Source organism: Varanus komodoensis, unplaced genomic scaffold (genome assembly GCF_004798865.1).
Source record: "Varanus komodoensis strain SLA01 unplaced genomic scaffold, ASM479886v1 scaffold1, whole genome shotgun sequence".
Classification (NCBI taxonomy): domain Eukaryota; kingdom Metazoa; phylum Chordata; class Lepidosauria; order Squamata; family Varanidae; genus Varanus; species Varanus komodoensis.
Window position 1 is genome coordinate 2,183,517 of NW_025335268.1, and position 16,726 is coordinate 2,200,242.

The 16,726-nt window shown below is 41.5% G+C and overlaps 2 protein-coding genes across 2 annotated transcripts in view; one reads left to right on the top strand and one right to left on the bottom strand.

Moving 5' to 3' along the window:
* The window catches only part of KCTD3 (potassium channel tetramerization domain containing 3), a 41,747-nt gene extending 32,392 nt beyond the window's left edge, over positions 1-9,355 (top strand). The window contains 5 exon segments of the mRNA XM_044425630.1: positions 1,505-1,660; positions 2,722-2,818; positions 6,059-6,243; positions 6,871-7,009; positions 7,408-9,355. Coding sequence (XP_044281565.1) covers positions 1,505-1,660; positions 2,722-2,818; positions 6,059-6,243; positions 6,871-7,009; positions 7,408-7,996 — 1,166 coding nt within the window. The 3' untranslated portion in view covers positions 7,997-9,355.
* A 2,213-nt stretch (positions 9,356-11,568) lies between these two features.
* The window catches only part of USH2A (usherin), a 579,889-nt gene continuing 574,731 nt past the window's right edge, over positions 11,569-16,726 (bottom strand). Inside the window, exons 70-71 of the mRNA XM_044449731.1 lie at positions 13,902-14,126; positions 11,569-11,804 (exon numbers count right to left, since the gene is read on the bottom strand). Coding sequence (XP_044305666.1) covers positions 11,715-11,804; positions 13,902-14,126 — 315 coding nt within the window. The 3' untranslated portion in view covers positions 11,569-11,714. The remainder of the gene's footprint in view (positions 11,805-13,901; positions 14,127-16,726) is intronic.

Here is a 16,726-nt window from a genome sequence, read left to right on the forward strand (position 1 = left end):
TTTCTGGAGATAATAGGTTGCACCAGAGCTTTCTTAGGCATGTCACAGCAAAGGGGGTGAATATTTATGCAACCAGCAAGTTGAGGTTTGTTTTTGTTTACTTAGCTTTTGAACCTTGATAAAATATTTTGCAGCTTCACAGTCTTGTGTCCATCAAGTGATAACAATGCCAGTTAAATCTATTTCCATTCCAGGTTGTATCACAACAAAATGTTGAAAAGGTGTGGGGGGCATCTTGTGGAATAAAGCAAGTTTCCCACCTTCTAGTCAAGCAAAATTTCTGATGTAGAACGCAGAAAGACTGACTGCATGGAAGCAACTAGTAGAAGAAAGTAGAGAAGTCAGTGGTGGTATGGCGGAGTAAGGTTCAAAAACAATTGTGCTAGATGGAGAGTTGGCAATTGCTGGGTAGCTTCTATTGGCAGAGGCTATTCCTGCCTGGAATGGGAAGTGGTGGAAAGAACAAGACCCTATCCATGTATATGCAGAGAGAAAGGTGAAGAGAATGAACATGCAGTGTGTGTGTCCATACAATCACTTAGTGGGTTGTAGCTATTATTGTTCTTTCCTCCAGCAGAATGGACAACACTCCTAGCAGACTGCATCTGACATCCTGCTTCAGCTCTCCATGTGTCCCAAATCTTCTCCATGGAGGTTTAGGGGACTCCATGGAACAGATTTTTGGGTGTGTAGGAATGAGGAAGAGAAATGAACTTCTGTTGCATTAATTGAATGCTGTATGCATATTGTTGAATTCAGCCCAGTTCATTGAAAATGTTTTGTTTCTGACTGCATGAAGTATCTGGCTACTATAAAATTCATTATAATTCAGGTATTTCCTTTTGTGGAAATCCCCAAACTGTGAAGTCTGATCTTTCACAAACAGTTCTGCTCCTCTTTATTTAAAATTAGGCATATTTATTCTTCTTAGAATGGATAAACGTGTCTGAAAATTTCATTCAATTCTGTCAAGATATAAAACTGTTATGGGCAGTTTGCTTTTTAAAATATATTTCAAATTTAATTAAATTCTGTCATACTAAGTCATTTCCAGTGATACAGAAGGGGAGGGGCAAAACTGCACTTCTCTAAATTACAATTCTACTTTGAACCCCATCAAAATGGATTTCCTTCAAATTGATCTGAGGCAAGCTGTTTCCCAAATCTCGTCAGTGCACACCCCTAATTAAAATAGACCAGACGTATAAAATCAGTTAATGACAGTGTATGGGGTGAGAATTATCTTTATTTGATTTTAACAGATTTTAATAAACTATAGTTTGCTTAGGTCTCCTGGGAAATAGCTGTGGGAGCCATAGACCATTTCCAGCGGGTTTGCATTTAACTACCTTTCCAGATGTATTCTTAAAGAGGCTATAGAAATGACTAAAGTGTAGGTCTGGAAATTTAGCACCACTGTTCGAAAACATTGAGGTTTAGATCTTAAATAGCTTAGAATGATAAAAGTGGCATCTTTTGTAAATATTCTTTGTATTGTTTCTAGTTTGTGCAGATAACAATCATGTTCGGACATGGACAGTGACACGTTTCCGAGGAATGATTTCAACACAGCCAGGATCCACTCCCTTGGCATCATTTAAAATTTTGTCCTTGGAAGAGACTGAAAGTCATGGCAGTTACTCTTCTGGAAATGATATAGGTAGTTGCAGCATTGCAAGCACAACAGGGGGTGGCTATTCCATGCTTTAATTGGGCATTCCTGTCTTACAGTGCCCCAGAGAAATGGGATATGGCCAAGTCTCACCCTTGCTGGACAATTGGAAGAAGCAGCTGCCTTGAGACTTGTCCAAGAATTTGTTTATCAGTCATGTAACTGTTCAGATCCTTTACCAGTTATAGTGGTCTTTTGCCCATTACATGCACTTGGGAAAGGTGACTTCACTCTACATTTTAAAAAATGCTCCAGGTAATCTGGAGTGTTTAAAAAAAAATAAAGAATATGATGGAGTGGAGAAGTGGTGATTTTTTGATCTGGAACAATCCAGAAACAGAACCCATGGTTGTTGCAAAGTTTTGAACTCTGGGTTCTTAAAACTATGGGCTATTGTTGCATTGTTCATGAGTTGTTTCACCAGACTATGGAAGGGAGGATGGGAGTGGGCAAAAAATCAGTTGCTCTACATCTCAGAACTATAGTGCTACAGGGGGGAAGCAAGCAAAGGAGGAGGGTGACCAGCAACTGAGGGATTGAGAAAACAAACCATGGATTTATTTGATTGTCTACCAGACAGTTCCAGGGTAGGTAAACAACCATGAGTTAATATAATGTGCAAACCAGGTCAGTCTTGTGGCACTTTGAAAACTTAACAAATGTATTCTGGGCATGAAAGCCTATGGTAGAATAAAATACCTTAGTATTTAAGATGCCACAGGATACTCTGTGCATAGAAACAATATAGCATCTAGATACTCTGTGCATAGAAACAATATAGCATCTAGCTACCAAAAGATAAGGTGGTGATTTTGAGATGATGTGCTAAGGTGGGAAGCCAAGGAGGAATGAGAAGCAGCTCAGTGGCAGTGAGGCAGGTAGGACCAGCAAGCTTGTAAGGGAATTGAGAAAAGCCACACTGAGACAGCATGGGTGGAAGTTAGAAATGTGTGACTAGAACTCTGTGCCACGTTAACAAAATATTTGAAGACTGTTTGAGAGCACCAAATTGTGGCAATGAGAACTATTCACTTGTTTTCTAATTACAGGACCTTTTGGAGAGCGAGATGATCAACAGGTATTTATCCAAAAAGTTGTTCCCATCACTAATAAACTCTTTGTGAGGCTTTCTTCTACTGGGAAAAGGTAAGCAAAAGAACTGCTAGATGTTCAAAGCAAAGCATTATGATTAATTGCAATTTGCAATTGCGAATTAGTAGTAAGATGGGTTGGTGGATTTTTAAACTAGAAAATTCTCTTCAGTAATTATTAGCAGCTCAACCCAGATCCCCTTGTTAGTGTTTCCAGCTTCAGCCATGTCACCAAAATTTGTATTGGATTATCAATCTTAAAGAGTCTTGGGCTGGCACTGTTGAATTGGCTAGGAACCAGATTCAGAATAGCGGGGTGATAATGTGTCATCCTTGAATTAAAGTATAATAAACAAAATTTCTGTATTACCATGGATTTATTTCATAGTACTTGATAAAATGTGGGAATTTTGAAAGCTCCGTGTTCAAGCTTCTGATGGTGTTGTTCTCATGCATCAGGCTAGCACTTGTGCTTAGTACCTGTGCCCATGTGATTGTTGTCCCACAGCATTGTAGAAAATTAGTGTGTACCTTGTATCCATCCTTTTTTTCCTGCATTACCCACACTCCCAAATTGGGTTTCATCATTTATTTCCACTGCGTGAACAGACTATGCTGTTAACACTTGTGCACACATTTTCTTCAGAGGGCCATAGTTTACTAGAAGAAAACAGAAGCTGTAAGAATACTTGTACTCCCAGCTGCACACTCTGGGCACAGTCCTTTGGCTACTGACCAGAATCTAGATAGCCACAGAAAATTTGAAGTGCTGACCTTCTACCCTTGGAGCTGGTGCAGAAAGCAACATGCTGTGAGCCGTGGCTCTGAGCTCAAAATGCTTATCTTGGAGCTGGCATCAGGGACTGGCGGGGACATGTTTCAGAAATCAGGGAAGATAGGAGTGTGTTCCACAGGGCCTTAAGGTATCCCACTGCCTCAGTGTGCCCTTGTGAGAAGGCGCAGAAGACAGGGATGGCCAGATTGGCCATCCAAATCCTTGCAGGGCAGGAGGAGCACAAGATGGCCTTTGCCTCCATACCTCTTCCATAATCCTCCAAGTTAAGAGCATTGTGAGCAGCCAGAATGGATCGTGCTGCCCAGGTGCTTTCATGTTTACATAGTACACAGGCAGTGTTGATGTGGGGCGAGGGAGAGACAAAGTGCCTGCAGCATAGCATTATGTCCTCAAATTAGTCAAATCTTGTTCTAGAAGGAAAAGTTACTTTCAGCAATTTCAAGAATGGTTCCTAAATACCACTTGTTTGTTTTTTGTAGTAAAGATCATATGCTGTCAAATTATGCACAGTACTTCTCTGCATGAGGTCAAGGCCAACCCTGTGTGTAAAAACAAGTGTGTAACTTTGGTTGTCAGTAGCATTCGGGCTCGTGGCTGTTCGTTGCCTCTGGATTCTGCTGCACATCATTCCTAAATGCCCTCTATTTTCCACATCTGTCCTGCAGCCATTAGTTTCTTCACAATGAAAAAGGAAAAGGAGTGGGGGTCACAGTATGCTGCTTTCTAGAGCACAGGACTGTAATTCTTTGTGATCTCCACAAATGCTTTACCTGTCTTTAAAATGGATATATATGGTGACAGGAATGTTTCAGAGAAATTTTGAATGTTTGAGAATCTGGATGCAAGGGTATAGAAGGACAAAGAATCAGTTTGGGTCTTGGCTTATCTCATAAGAGTAAAAGATGTGTTTTACAACCATAGTTTACATACAGGCAAGATTGCTTTTAACTTTCACTTTTTTAATGGGCATTTAATTATATCCCTTATTTTAGAGCTCTCTTCTGTTCCTCCCATATGCTAGTGTGTATTGCTACCTTTCATTAAAAATATGATATGTTGCCTAGCCGTTTAAAATAAATGAAATCCAAAGATGTGGAAACAGCAGCTAAAGTGTTTTTGAAAGCCCTGGATACTAGTTAAAGAAAATAGCACTGTTCTAAAATTGAAACTGCTAGTACAACCATGGCCGCTAATAAGATTCCACCAGCACACAGTATCTATAACACATGGTCTATCTTTTCTTATTGCTTAATCTTATAATGAATAAACCTCTTTAAGAGAATCAATCTTCTGTGCATCAAAGTTCATTACGTACAATCATAAGCAACTGTTAGAGAAATTAATCAAGAGTATATTTTTCAAGCACTTAGATTATCCCTTTGACAGCTTGTTTGTTTTTAAGCAAATAACATTAGAAGCCTTTAATATGGTTGGAGGCCAAATTATCATCCCAATAAATGTTATAAATCACTATGATTTAATGTTCTGTGCATGCACAGGAAGAAACTGCCACATGTTTATTAAAATGGGTGTTGTATTAGGGTAAACATTAATGTAATAATGCAAAGCCTGTTCAACTTTGACCTCTTTCTGTTTGCCTTCTTCACTTTGATTACCACAGGCATAGTCCAATCAACCTGTGCATTCTACATGTTAATTAAACCTGCATTCATGTGTATCCATTTTGTCCTCAAAATAATTGTGTTGGTTATCTGTTCCCATGACACCAATTTGTGGGTGCATTCAGATGTTATATATCCTTATGCATTTCTTCCCAAACTGCTGTGGGACAATCAACTCTGTACTAAAAGGAGATGGATCTGCATTACTAAACTGCAGTAATTCTGGACCTTTTCTCAAAAGTCTCTAAGCTTTGTGGGGATGGTGTGGAGAATGTCTAACATGTTATAGAGTAAAGAATTCAGAAAGACACATCCCATAGTAGCTGGGGGGGGGGGGAATTGCAGTTGTGTTGATGTAGCCGAAGCTGCAAGTTGCAGCATTTATAGCAAAGCAACAACAGCAGTAGCGCACACTGCAAGACTGTCCTGCCCTGTCCTTCTTTTGGGATGCGTGAGCACACTGCAATCCATGGCTTCTGGCTGAGGAAGGTGGAGCTCCATGAAGACCCTTGGGCTCTTTCCTCTTCCATGATTGTTGCCCTATTGGTTCTAGGCTTGTATAGCAACACTTGTAACCTTTAACTATTGGAATAACTGAAACCAGACTCTTGTGGAATTGGATATGTGTGTCACATTCTGTGGTAAGAAAAGTATCATATCTCAAGTTCATTAATTTGAACACACTTCCCAGAGAATGAGTATTAAGGGACTTAATGCCACATTTGTTTTAATCTTCAAGTGAAATTATTATGATTTGAGTTTTAATAGCATTTTGCAACCTGAACATGAAAGCTATTTAAATCAAGTAGTAAATATGTGGGACAGCCTTTTATTTTTCTGATTTTGTGACCATGCTGTTGTGCTAACTCCCATGTAGGATATGTGAAATTCAGGCAGTGGACTGTACTACAATATCATCATTCACCGTACGAGAATGTGAGGGATCCAGCAGAATGGGCTCACGGCCACGACGCTACCTCTTCACAGGGCATGTGAATGGAAGTATTCAGATGTGGGACCTGACCACGGCAATGGATATGGTTAACAAAAGTGAAGAGAAAGGTAGCTGTCCGGTGTAGTCCATCTTCTGCATTAACATCCCACAGAATGGCACATTTCTTGCCTCTGTGTAGTCACTCCCGTTTTGACTTGTTCATGAAAGCAGAATGCAGAAAGCAGCCAAATTCAGGCTTGTGCATCCTTCTTTGCTTTTCACTAGAACCTGCAAATTTGCCAAGTGGAATCTGATCCAAAAGATACATACTTATATCTAAATGAATTCTGAGCTAGGAATTGATTTTGAGTACCTGAATTACACGGAGCTTAACAGTCCTTCCACATACAAATTCACCCCTGCTTATCCCAAGCTTGCTTCATTTTAGTAGCTTAATTCCATGCAGGGTCAGGCAACTTGCAGGCCATTAGGCCTAAGCCAGCATAGCTAGTGGTGAGGGATCATGGGAATTGTAGCCATAATATCTGGGACACCAGTTGCTCATAATTGTTTTAAGACAGTAGGGAGTACTTTTACCAATGTTACTGTTAAAACTCTTGGGAATGAGAAATCTTTGCCAGCCTGTTGCAAATATTCCAAAAATGTTTGGAACATCTTTGTTCCATTCAACAATTTTCTTCACTCACCTTTTTCTCTCTCTGGTATAATCTCCGGTCTGTGTTTCTCTCTCAAAGATGTGGGTGGTCCTACTGAAGAAGAACTGCTGAAGCTCTTGGATCAGTGTGACCTAAGCACTTCACGTTGTGCCACTCCCAATATCAGTCCAGCCACTTCAGTGGTACAGCAAAGTCGCCTGCGTGAATCAAGCTCTAGGTAATTTGTTGGTGAACATGATCTAGTGCATGGCCCCAATGTTTTATTCTTTTCTTTTGTGATTCTGCATTTTAGACATAGTGGTTCATAGCTAGAATTGCATTTTATAGATGCTAGGTCTTGACATTTTAAGTCATCTTCACTGCAGCCAGTTCTCAGTAAAAGAAAAGTTACAACTTCGCTATTTTGTAAAAGTTGTGAGATAGGTACCTGCTAGAAAGATGCGATCTCTTTTCCTATTAAATATTAGTAAGTGTGCTTATGCATAAAAATGATCTCTAACATATTACTAAGAATAGCACTAAATACTATCTGATGTTTTATGCTTTTCGCTTTAGAGCATCCTTGTGCAGTTTGACAATGCAGTTCACTAATATTATCACTATAAATGTTTCCAGCCTGCAGCTGCAGCATCGTGAAACAATCCATGAAACTGCTACATACGGCTCTGTACGGCCATATAGGGAGAGCCCTTTACTAGCCAGAGCACGGCGGACAGAAAGTTTTCACAGTTACAGAGAAATGCAGGCTTTTAATTTGAACAAAACTATGGTAGACAGAGCTGTTCCTCAGAATGGTAACCAGAGCCCTGTACAGACAGAAGTGAAGAGGATAGGTGAAAACATAACTGACAAAAAGGCTTCGGCATCAGCACTTGAGGTAAGAGCTGCTAAAGCAGCAGATGGTGGAGCTGAAGTTCAGAAAGTGCCTGAAGGTTTATCAGAAATGAAGAAAAGAGGAATTGATGAAGAAAATGAAGCCAAAGCAGACAATAAAAAGAAAAGTGGATTTGAAGGAGGAGGAGGAGGAGGAGGAGGAGGAGGAGGATTCCTGGGAAGGAAGAAAGTGCCTCATCCGGTATCTTCACCAAGTCTTGTGGAAGGAGGTTCTGAAACACTCGGTACAGCTTCCCCATCACCTACAAGAACAACCATTTCTCCACGGCATAAGAAAAGTGACTCTTCCTGCCAGGATTATACCTTGTAGAAGTGCTGAAGGACTTATCTCAAAACACTAAACTGGATGAAATGTTTACATGTATGCACCTGTAATCCTGTCTTTCTAACAGAATGTCTTTAAGACAATATAGGGAGGCTGTCACACACAAAGAACTTGACTTCACAGCACAACAAAAACATTCTTATGTACTCTAAATTGGTGTTGACTTTGTATTACGATTATTATGAGGTCCAGTTCTGGTACAGACTTCAAGCCTTGTTTTAATGCAGGCTGGCATGCACTACCATTTTTTTTGAAGGGGAGCATTTTCTATTGTATGTAAGCATTTCCCCCCCTTGGCTCCTTCCATGCTAAGTGTTTAATGTCTGTGGCCTGTTTGTCTATAGTCAATTCTCAGTTCACACTTTCAGCGTGATTTCATGTTGGGAATATTCATGGAAAGAAAGCAGCATGGCCCATTTGCTTTTTCTGATGGGTCACCATATTTTTTATTAGTATTAATAAATGGCATACATCATATGGTGCAATTTGTTAACTTGAATCACCCTGCAATTCTAAATGTCTTGTGACTGAGTATGGTTGCTTTCAAACGTCATTTTGCATATATTTGGCTTTAATATTAAAGTATAAAGCAATTTAGTACTTTTGTATGCCTTTTACTCTGGATAGTATAACCCATTTATTACTGGCATGATTGGCCTCATCCTCTTAGAAAATACTGGCAACAGGATTTTCTGGGAGAAGGCCATAGGGCATTTTCAGACCATGTATATTAAAAGTTTGTGATCTGAACCTGTGCAAAGTCAGTTTCCTGGGGAGCTTTCCTGATCTGCCCTTTACATGCTCACCTGGGAAGAGGAATGACGGGACTCTGAGCCTCTTGTGCGAATGCACCATGCCCATGTGAGAAAGAATTGTACCTGGCACTCAGACAACTTCATGCATACAAAGTAACAGCAAGAACATGTTTTCAAGGGGGATCATCTCCATCTCCTTCCAAGGGGAAGGGAGGAGCGAAGCTGAAGGGTGGTGGCTTGTCTCAGACCATCTAGTTGGTGCATTACTTGAGGCGAGCAATGAGGTAGAGCTTTCCCAGTTTGCAACTTTATTAGACAGTGTTTTGTTGCTGTGTCACTGATGTACATGCTACTTTAGAGGGTAATACAAGCTAAAAGACAGGTCCCTGCTGTATGTTGCTTAAAAGGTACAAACATGAACATGCTGTGTGCAACCTAAGTTGTATGTTTTGTAGTCTTTAGCACTTCACATAGTTTATTAACATATTAATGTTTAGGAAACGTTGTCTGTCACTTTCTGTAGGGGTACAACATGTTGTATAATACATTGTGGAAGGGAAATGAAGAATAAAATGCATCAATCAATCTAGACTTGCAAGTTAAACTTCCATTATGTGTTTATACAATGAGTAGTGTAATTGGAAATGTAATACCTCTAAACATCTCAAGAGAATGAACTCTGTTGTATAAGGATGCTTATGGTTTCTTAATGGAAGGATAGATTATTCTGTATTCATACCATGCTACATACCAGTATTTTATTTTATTGCTTGATTACATTTGGCTCATTTCAAAATTGAGAGATGGTAAATAACACTGGAAGGGTGGAATGGCTGCCTTCTCAGTGGAGGGAGACTAGGGGATTGACACATCTTGTTTAGATAAAGGCAGATAGGTTCAAATTCTGAAAGGCTATGGCAGGCAGCTGCAGCTTTTCTGCAGGAGAGCCGTATCTTCTTCTGTATCGGAATAACCAAGAGCAATACTCCAGTGCTTCATTCCACTGTTTTTAAAGCAATACTAATCTTCGTTTATAGCTGCTTGCATAATAGAACTGTATTTAGAAAGTCCAGCTAGTATTCTGACCAAATCTGTACTAGCATACAACTAGTACACAGAGCCACAAACCGTAATATCACAGGGATCAAGATGATTCCAGAAAAAATTCAGTAAACATCATTTATTAATAAGGGTAGCATCCTACAGTCTGACAATATATTACATTTTCATATATAATGACAGAAAATGTTTGGTTTTAAATAATTGCAATTGTATAGTTTGTATGTATAAAAATTAATAATATACTGAAATCTAAAGGAACACATCAGCAGTTAATGCTTAGTATTTCTCCACATGTTAATCCATTTCTGTCACAGATAACACTTCAAAGGTACTATTAAACCAAGCAAAGAGGGATATAGCCCTAAATGAATAAGTTTTGGTCCATAAACTTGACTTTATGTGGAACAGAGTTCTGCAACAAACTCAGACCTTTCTCACGGTTCTCTCAACCTTCTGTATGAGTTTTCTCTTTTTCTCTGTACACAAATGGGTCTCAACAACTATGTCCTAATATGTCTAAATGCCCTAAGAGAGCAACAGGCTAAGGGGAAGCATAGGGACCAGGACTAAAGGAAAAAAACCTGGTCACATATTCCTCACCTGTCCTTGGGGTGGAAGAAATGTTTGTTTCCCATACTGAAGTCAAATGGAATCTCACAGTAAGTACCAAGCTTGCATTTTATATCTAATCATCGGAACTGGTATGTTTGCATAGCCACCCTTACAATTGGACAGCTCTCATCCTGTGCCCAGTAGAACAGTGATAGTATGGCCTACTTGCTAACACCTAAAAAGCTATCTATTTAAATCAGTCATGGGCATAACAGTAAAGTATAATTTTCACAAAGTTGCTGCATGGTGATGTCTTACATGTCCATTATCGACTCACCAGAACAGGTACACTGGAAGACGTAGGCTGCAATTATATATGCGTTCATCTGGGAGAAACGCCTATGGAATTCACTATTGGAATAGGCAGAAGTGCACTGCATAGTGTTCTTTACTATTTCGGCATAACAGCACATCTCTAGAGTTGACTGAGTCTGCCTCAAATGTGTTTAAGATTCAACGGGTATATTTATTTTATTCTGTCTCACTTTTTCTCCTGCAAGGAACTCAAGGCAGTACAAACTCCTCAAGTTTTTATCATCACAAACTGGTAAATAACCAGAAATTAAGTACATCATAAGAACCATAAGGGCTTGTAGGGGCAATAACAGATTTTTGTAAAGGGACGCTGCAAAAAGCATAATCTAATAAGACTTTCAGGGCTCCAGGTCCTTAAGTTAAAGTTAAATGTTATTTTTTCCCCTACTTATGGAGCTCACTGGGTGACTTGAAACCAGTCATAGACTCTTGATCCAACCATCTCACAGGATTGTTGTTAGGATGAAATTGAGAGAAGTACTATGTAAACTGCTTTGAGTTCCCTGAAGGGAACCGGGTGAAATATAAAAATAACTTTAAATTGTCTTTCTATATTCTCTATTCATATACCACAGAACATGTCAAATGTGTATCTAGACAGCAACTGACTTTAAAAATATATATACTTTTTGGGTAAACCTTTAACATCAGACTTTAATCATTTTATGTAGTCATGATTTCACTAGGTGATGCTTAATAAAGATTTCTGGTTCAGATACACAGAAACACATTAGAAATGAATATATTTGCTATATAAATAAAATTTACTCTTAGAAATGCATTATTACAAATATTTTAAAGTAAAGTGGACAGAGATTTTTCTTTTAATGCATTTCAAGCACCCACTACCCAAGAAATCAACATTTCAGTAGAGACATTGCATCAAATGACTCTAAACAGCGATGTATTTAGAATGGCTGGATTCTTTTGTCTAAATTGTCAAATGCTGGACATACTACTCACAAATGTGTATCTGTAAACGTTGTATGTTCTTTGGTAACCATGCTGAAGCCTTTGATAGTGCTCACAAGGTCTTCATCATCCACATACTAAAAAAGTAATTTAAAATTTGCATTTTGTTTAATTTTATAGGAAGTACATATCAGAAATAGAAATTTACAAGTAAGAATGGAAAAACAGTAAAGAACCCATATCAGATTTAAAATTACATTATGACATCAGCTATTCAAAAAGGGTAGTAGAAGGGACATGGGGAATTACAGACCTGTTATCCTTACATCCATTGTAGGAAAAACAATGGAAAGGCTCATAATAGAGAGAGATCTAGTGATGCTAGAAGGGAGGGGAGGCTGACAGCCACACAACATGGCCTCCGCAAAAACAGGTCCTGCCAGACAAACCTTGTAGAATTCTATGACAAGGTTTCGAGATGGCTAGATGGAGGGGATGCAGTGGGTGTGGTTTACCTAGATTTCAGCAAGGCCTTTGACAAAGTGCCCCATGATATCCTGGTGGAGAAACAGGAGTTTTGGGATACACCAAAGCACTGTCCGGGGGATTAGGGCATGGTTGACAGACCGAAAGCAGAGGGTAACCATTAGTGGGGAATCATTGGGATGGCAGCCAGTGACAAGCGCGGTCCCCCAGGGCTCTGTCCTGGGACCGATTCTGTTTAATCTTTTCATAAATGACATGGAAGAAGGGGTGAACAGTCTGCTGATCAAATTTGCAGACGATACTAAAACTGGAGCAGTGGCCACAACTGAGGATCAGATACTCCAGATCCAAAAGGATCTGGACAGACTATGGAAGTGGGCAGGAGACAACAGGATGGCGTTCAATGTGGATAAGTGCAAGGTCTTGCACTTGGGGCATAGGAATAGCTGTCCTAAGTACAGGTTAGGTGACAAGTGGCTGGAGAGCAGCACTTGTGAAAGGGACCTCGAGGTGCTGGTCGACTGCAGGCTAAACATGAGTCAGCAGTGTGATGCGGTGGTCAAGAGGGCGAATGCCACCCTTGGTTGAATAGCCAGATGGCCCAGGAGGCCCCTTCTAACTCACTCTGTTTCTAAAGGCACCATCCTATGGCCTCCATAGGGTAGTCTGGGAGACCACAGGATTATAAGGAGCCGAGCCCCACCCCACCCAGTGTGAAAAGAACAGCACCAGCTGCCTTTCTAAGTTTGTAATCCAGCCTCAGACAGCAGGAAATGGAGTGTGCTGGAGGAAAGGAGGGGAGGAAGCTGGGTGGCCAAGCCTTCTGTCTTCATGACACTTCATCTGTGTGGCCAAAAATTGTGGTCTGGATGAAATGCAGGCCATGATACATAGCAGCAGCAGAGAAAACTGCGTGCATTGGAATGGCATAAGTCTCTGGAGTTCTGAGGGTGGAGGGTATTGGATTGTGCCCTAAATACCAGGTTTTCTTCTCAAAGTACTTTGCATTTTAGTATCGGAGAGGAAGGAACTCCTCACCCAGTGTTGCTCATTTGTTAACTTACAAGATTATCAAAAAATTTATTAGGATTTTCAAAATCTACTGTATAAATGAGCTTAGTAAAAAGTGGTTCAAGAACAAGTAAACAATAGTATCCTTTAAAAATTCTTAGAAGATAGTTAATACCATTTCTTGCTCTATGCAAGATGCAGGCCACGGGGAAAACTCATAACCTGAAAGTTTTCCATGAACTGCTGGTTATATTTAAAGGGATTCAAGAACTCGGCAAGGGCTGTCATGGATAGGCTGTGATGGACAAGGTCATCATAAGTAGAGATCAGTTAATGGTATATAACCTATTTGCTAGCCCACTGGCATGTAATACTGACATAAGCACAATGTATACTTGGGCTTGCACTGTTGGCTTACTGATGTGGTAACTGCATTTTAATGTCACTGGGGTTGCATGAAAGCTCTTCCGGGTAAAGGATTCATTCCCCTGCAGCTCAGTACACCCGAGTTTACCAGAGAAGTGAGCAGGGTTTTGCAGGGGGAATGTTTTTGACCAGAAGTGGTGGACTGCTCCCAGTCATGCATTCTGGTGGCATTGATAGACATGCAAAAGATTTTCTACGAGAATTTAGTGCTTATGGGGTTACACGCTGTAGCTGACATTTCTCTCAAAGCTTCTGTACTTAGAGCATGTTAATGGGCAGCACTGATTACTCTGCCCAGAAAAAGAACTTACCAAACCACTGTCATGACCATGAAGAATGGTATCCCAAACCATATCGTCTGTCAAGGATTTCTTGTCATAGACATCAATGAGCTGGCTAACACTTCGACGTAGGGAACCTTGAGAAAAGGTGTGCAGCATCTGGCTTTGGCTTGGTACCTGAAGGCCAGAAGTGCTTTGACTGCTATGCAAACTCCTAGGAGATGCTGGTCCTGGTATTTTTGTATCTGCCAGTCCCTGGGAATATGGAAACAGAAAAGTTGCCCTCTTAGGAAACACTTTTACTAAACAAACTGTGGCTTCCAGTAAGAAACAATTCCCTCATCATAAACCATCCCTATCTGATGACCAGATGAAAGTTAATTTCACAACACTACAGTAGCCTGTCTTGATGGCAGAGTTTACGGGCAATAACGGAACACCATAAAACACACATGGTAAGGATCATTAGCACTCAGTCTAGCTATTGTTCCCTGTGGGAACCACAGCCTTCTGCAGAGCAGTTTCACAAGGTGATCTCCTCTTAAGCATAATTGCCATTCCATTCCAACAACAAACACCCTTTCCATGAAATGCCTGCAAGGTGAGCAGGGCTACGAGGTCACTGATGAATGCCTTGTTACCTCTTTTTAACTTGTACATCAAGTTTCTGCTAATATAAATCAACTGGATCTGTGTGTCAAAAACCAGTTTACTGTTTTCATACTTCATTTACATCACTTCTAATGACCTGACTTGTATACATATGCACACACATGCCATACACACCCATCAAGCATGATTGTTTATCCACTAACTACATGTTTATCCAGTTTCTTCTCTGGCAATGTGATCTTCCTTTCCTCCATTGTATTTGCACAGCCACCCAGTGGGGTGGGTTAGACTCAGTTAGTGACCGGCCCAGAGTCGCCCTGTGAACTTCCTGGCCAAGCAGGGACTATAACCTGGATTTCCTCTGTCCCTGTCCAGCACTCTAATCATGACACCCCACACTGCTATGAGGAAACCCTGCCACCTACCATATCATGTAAAACGTAGCATGCCGTGGAACACAGGAAGGAATCAAACCATGCCAGCTAGGTTCACAGGTGGATTGGGGGAATCCAGATGTTAAGGAAACAGCAGTAGTATTTTACATGTGGATTTGAATGAATCACATCTTTGTCTGCATGTTTCTAGTTCTCCACTATTTCCCTAGCCTTCTCTACACCAACGTCATTGGTGCAGAATGCACAGCTGGAGATCTGCTGTTGATGAGATGGTCTCAGGTTCAACATCTGGTATCAGTCATTACCATACAACCTCAGATAACTAATGCTAGGAACCCAACCAAACCTTTGGGGAAGTGCAGCCAATTGGAGAGGACCATACTGAGTGGGACTGGTCAATAATCATAGCTGATAAGAGAGATCCAAGGCCCTAACAGACATAGGTCCAGTGGCATCCTTGGCTTTCCAGCAAGCCCCTGCTCCATCACTTGTTAGTTGCAGTTGCATTATCAGTACTACAAGGATTTGTGCTGATGTGATTGCCACACAGCTGCCAATATACTTTTTTGAATGTTGCAGAGGTGTCTTGTCTGTGACAGCACCGAATTGGAAATGCAGGTTTCTGGGGTCCATGCCCAGCACAGTAGTCACTAGACGACATTAGTAACCAGGAGCTTAATGCAGGAGCATGATATGTTATGGGCCTGGCCACCACTGAACTCTGCTCCACATTAGTTGGGCTCCTCTTCCAGATTTTGTGAGGATACATCACTGCTCCAGGCTGCTGCGGCTTGGCACCTAAACCTTTGGCAGATCTCTGGGACCCATAAAGCCCAGAGGGCCTCCAAAGGACCCCACCAGAGCCAGGGGCAAGATTTCTCTTGGGATGGAAGGTGAGTGGGGGCAGGTGAAGTATCTCCTGTGCTGGTTCCAGCCTCTCCTGCCACCACTTCAATTCTCCAGAATGCCCCTGCTTGATTGTAGTGTGTGTGTGTGTGGGAGGGGGAGCCTTTTCCCATTTGGGGTGCAGTCAGGTAGGCAGCAGAGTGGGGGAACAATAAGGTATGAGGAAGACCCTGCATTCAAGTCATGTCCCTTTCCACCACCTGTGGTGGTGGCAAAGCGATAGGCAGGGCTCTGTCTTCTTCCTAAAGGGCCACAGCAGGCAGCCAAGTCCAGGGCAAGCTGACCCGGTGCTCGGCTGGGCAGCACATTGACCAGTGTGCAACTAACAGAAGGAGCCCTTTGCTTCACAACAGCACCTGGAAGAGGAGGGCAGCAGTGAGGTGTTGAGCAGAGGCTCATCCCGCCCCACTATCTTACAAAAAAGCATCAGGAAGGGAGCTCAGTTTAAGGCCTGGTTGAGTGAGATGCCCGCTGGACGGACAGCCAGGTCCACTGGGCATGTGGGCCTGCGGTTTGGCCAGGCAGTGAGTCTGGCACGCAATTTCCAAAAATGGTAAAGAGGGAAGGGAGGCCCTTCCCGACACTGCTGGATGTGTCTGGGCCTGATCTCACCAGGTGCTGCTGCTTAGCCAGCTGGAACTGGGAGACTGAGAAGAAAGGGAGGGAGCAAAAGTAAATCTCCCCCGCCGCCACTTTGCCCAGGACTTCTCAGCCCAACGTGGCTTTGCTTGTGATTTGAAATCGACCCATCACATCAACTGCGGATGAGGAAAATAAAGGCCGGCTTTCCGCAAGAAACCATTGAGCCTGCTTTGCGTCCCAGAACAAAAGTTAAAAGACTTTTGTAGCCTGCTCAGCCACCTGGACAGAAAACGGGTCTACTCGGAAACCACCCCATTCAGCTACGAATAGTCACGCGGCAAGCAAGCATGCATCATGCAA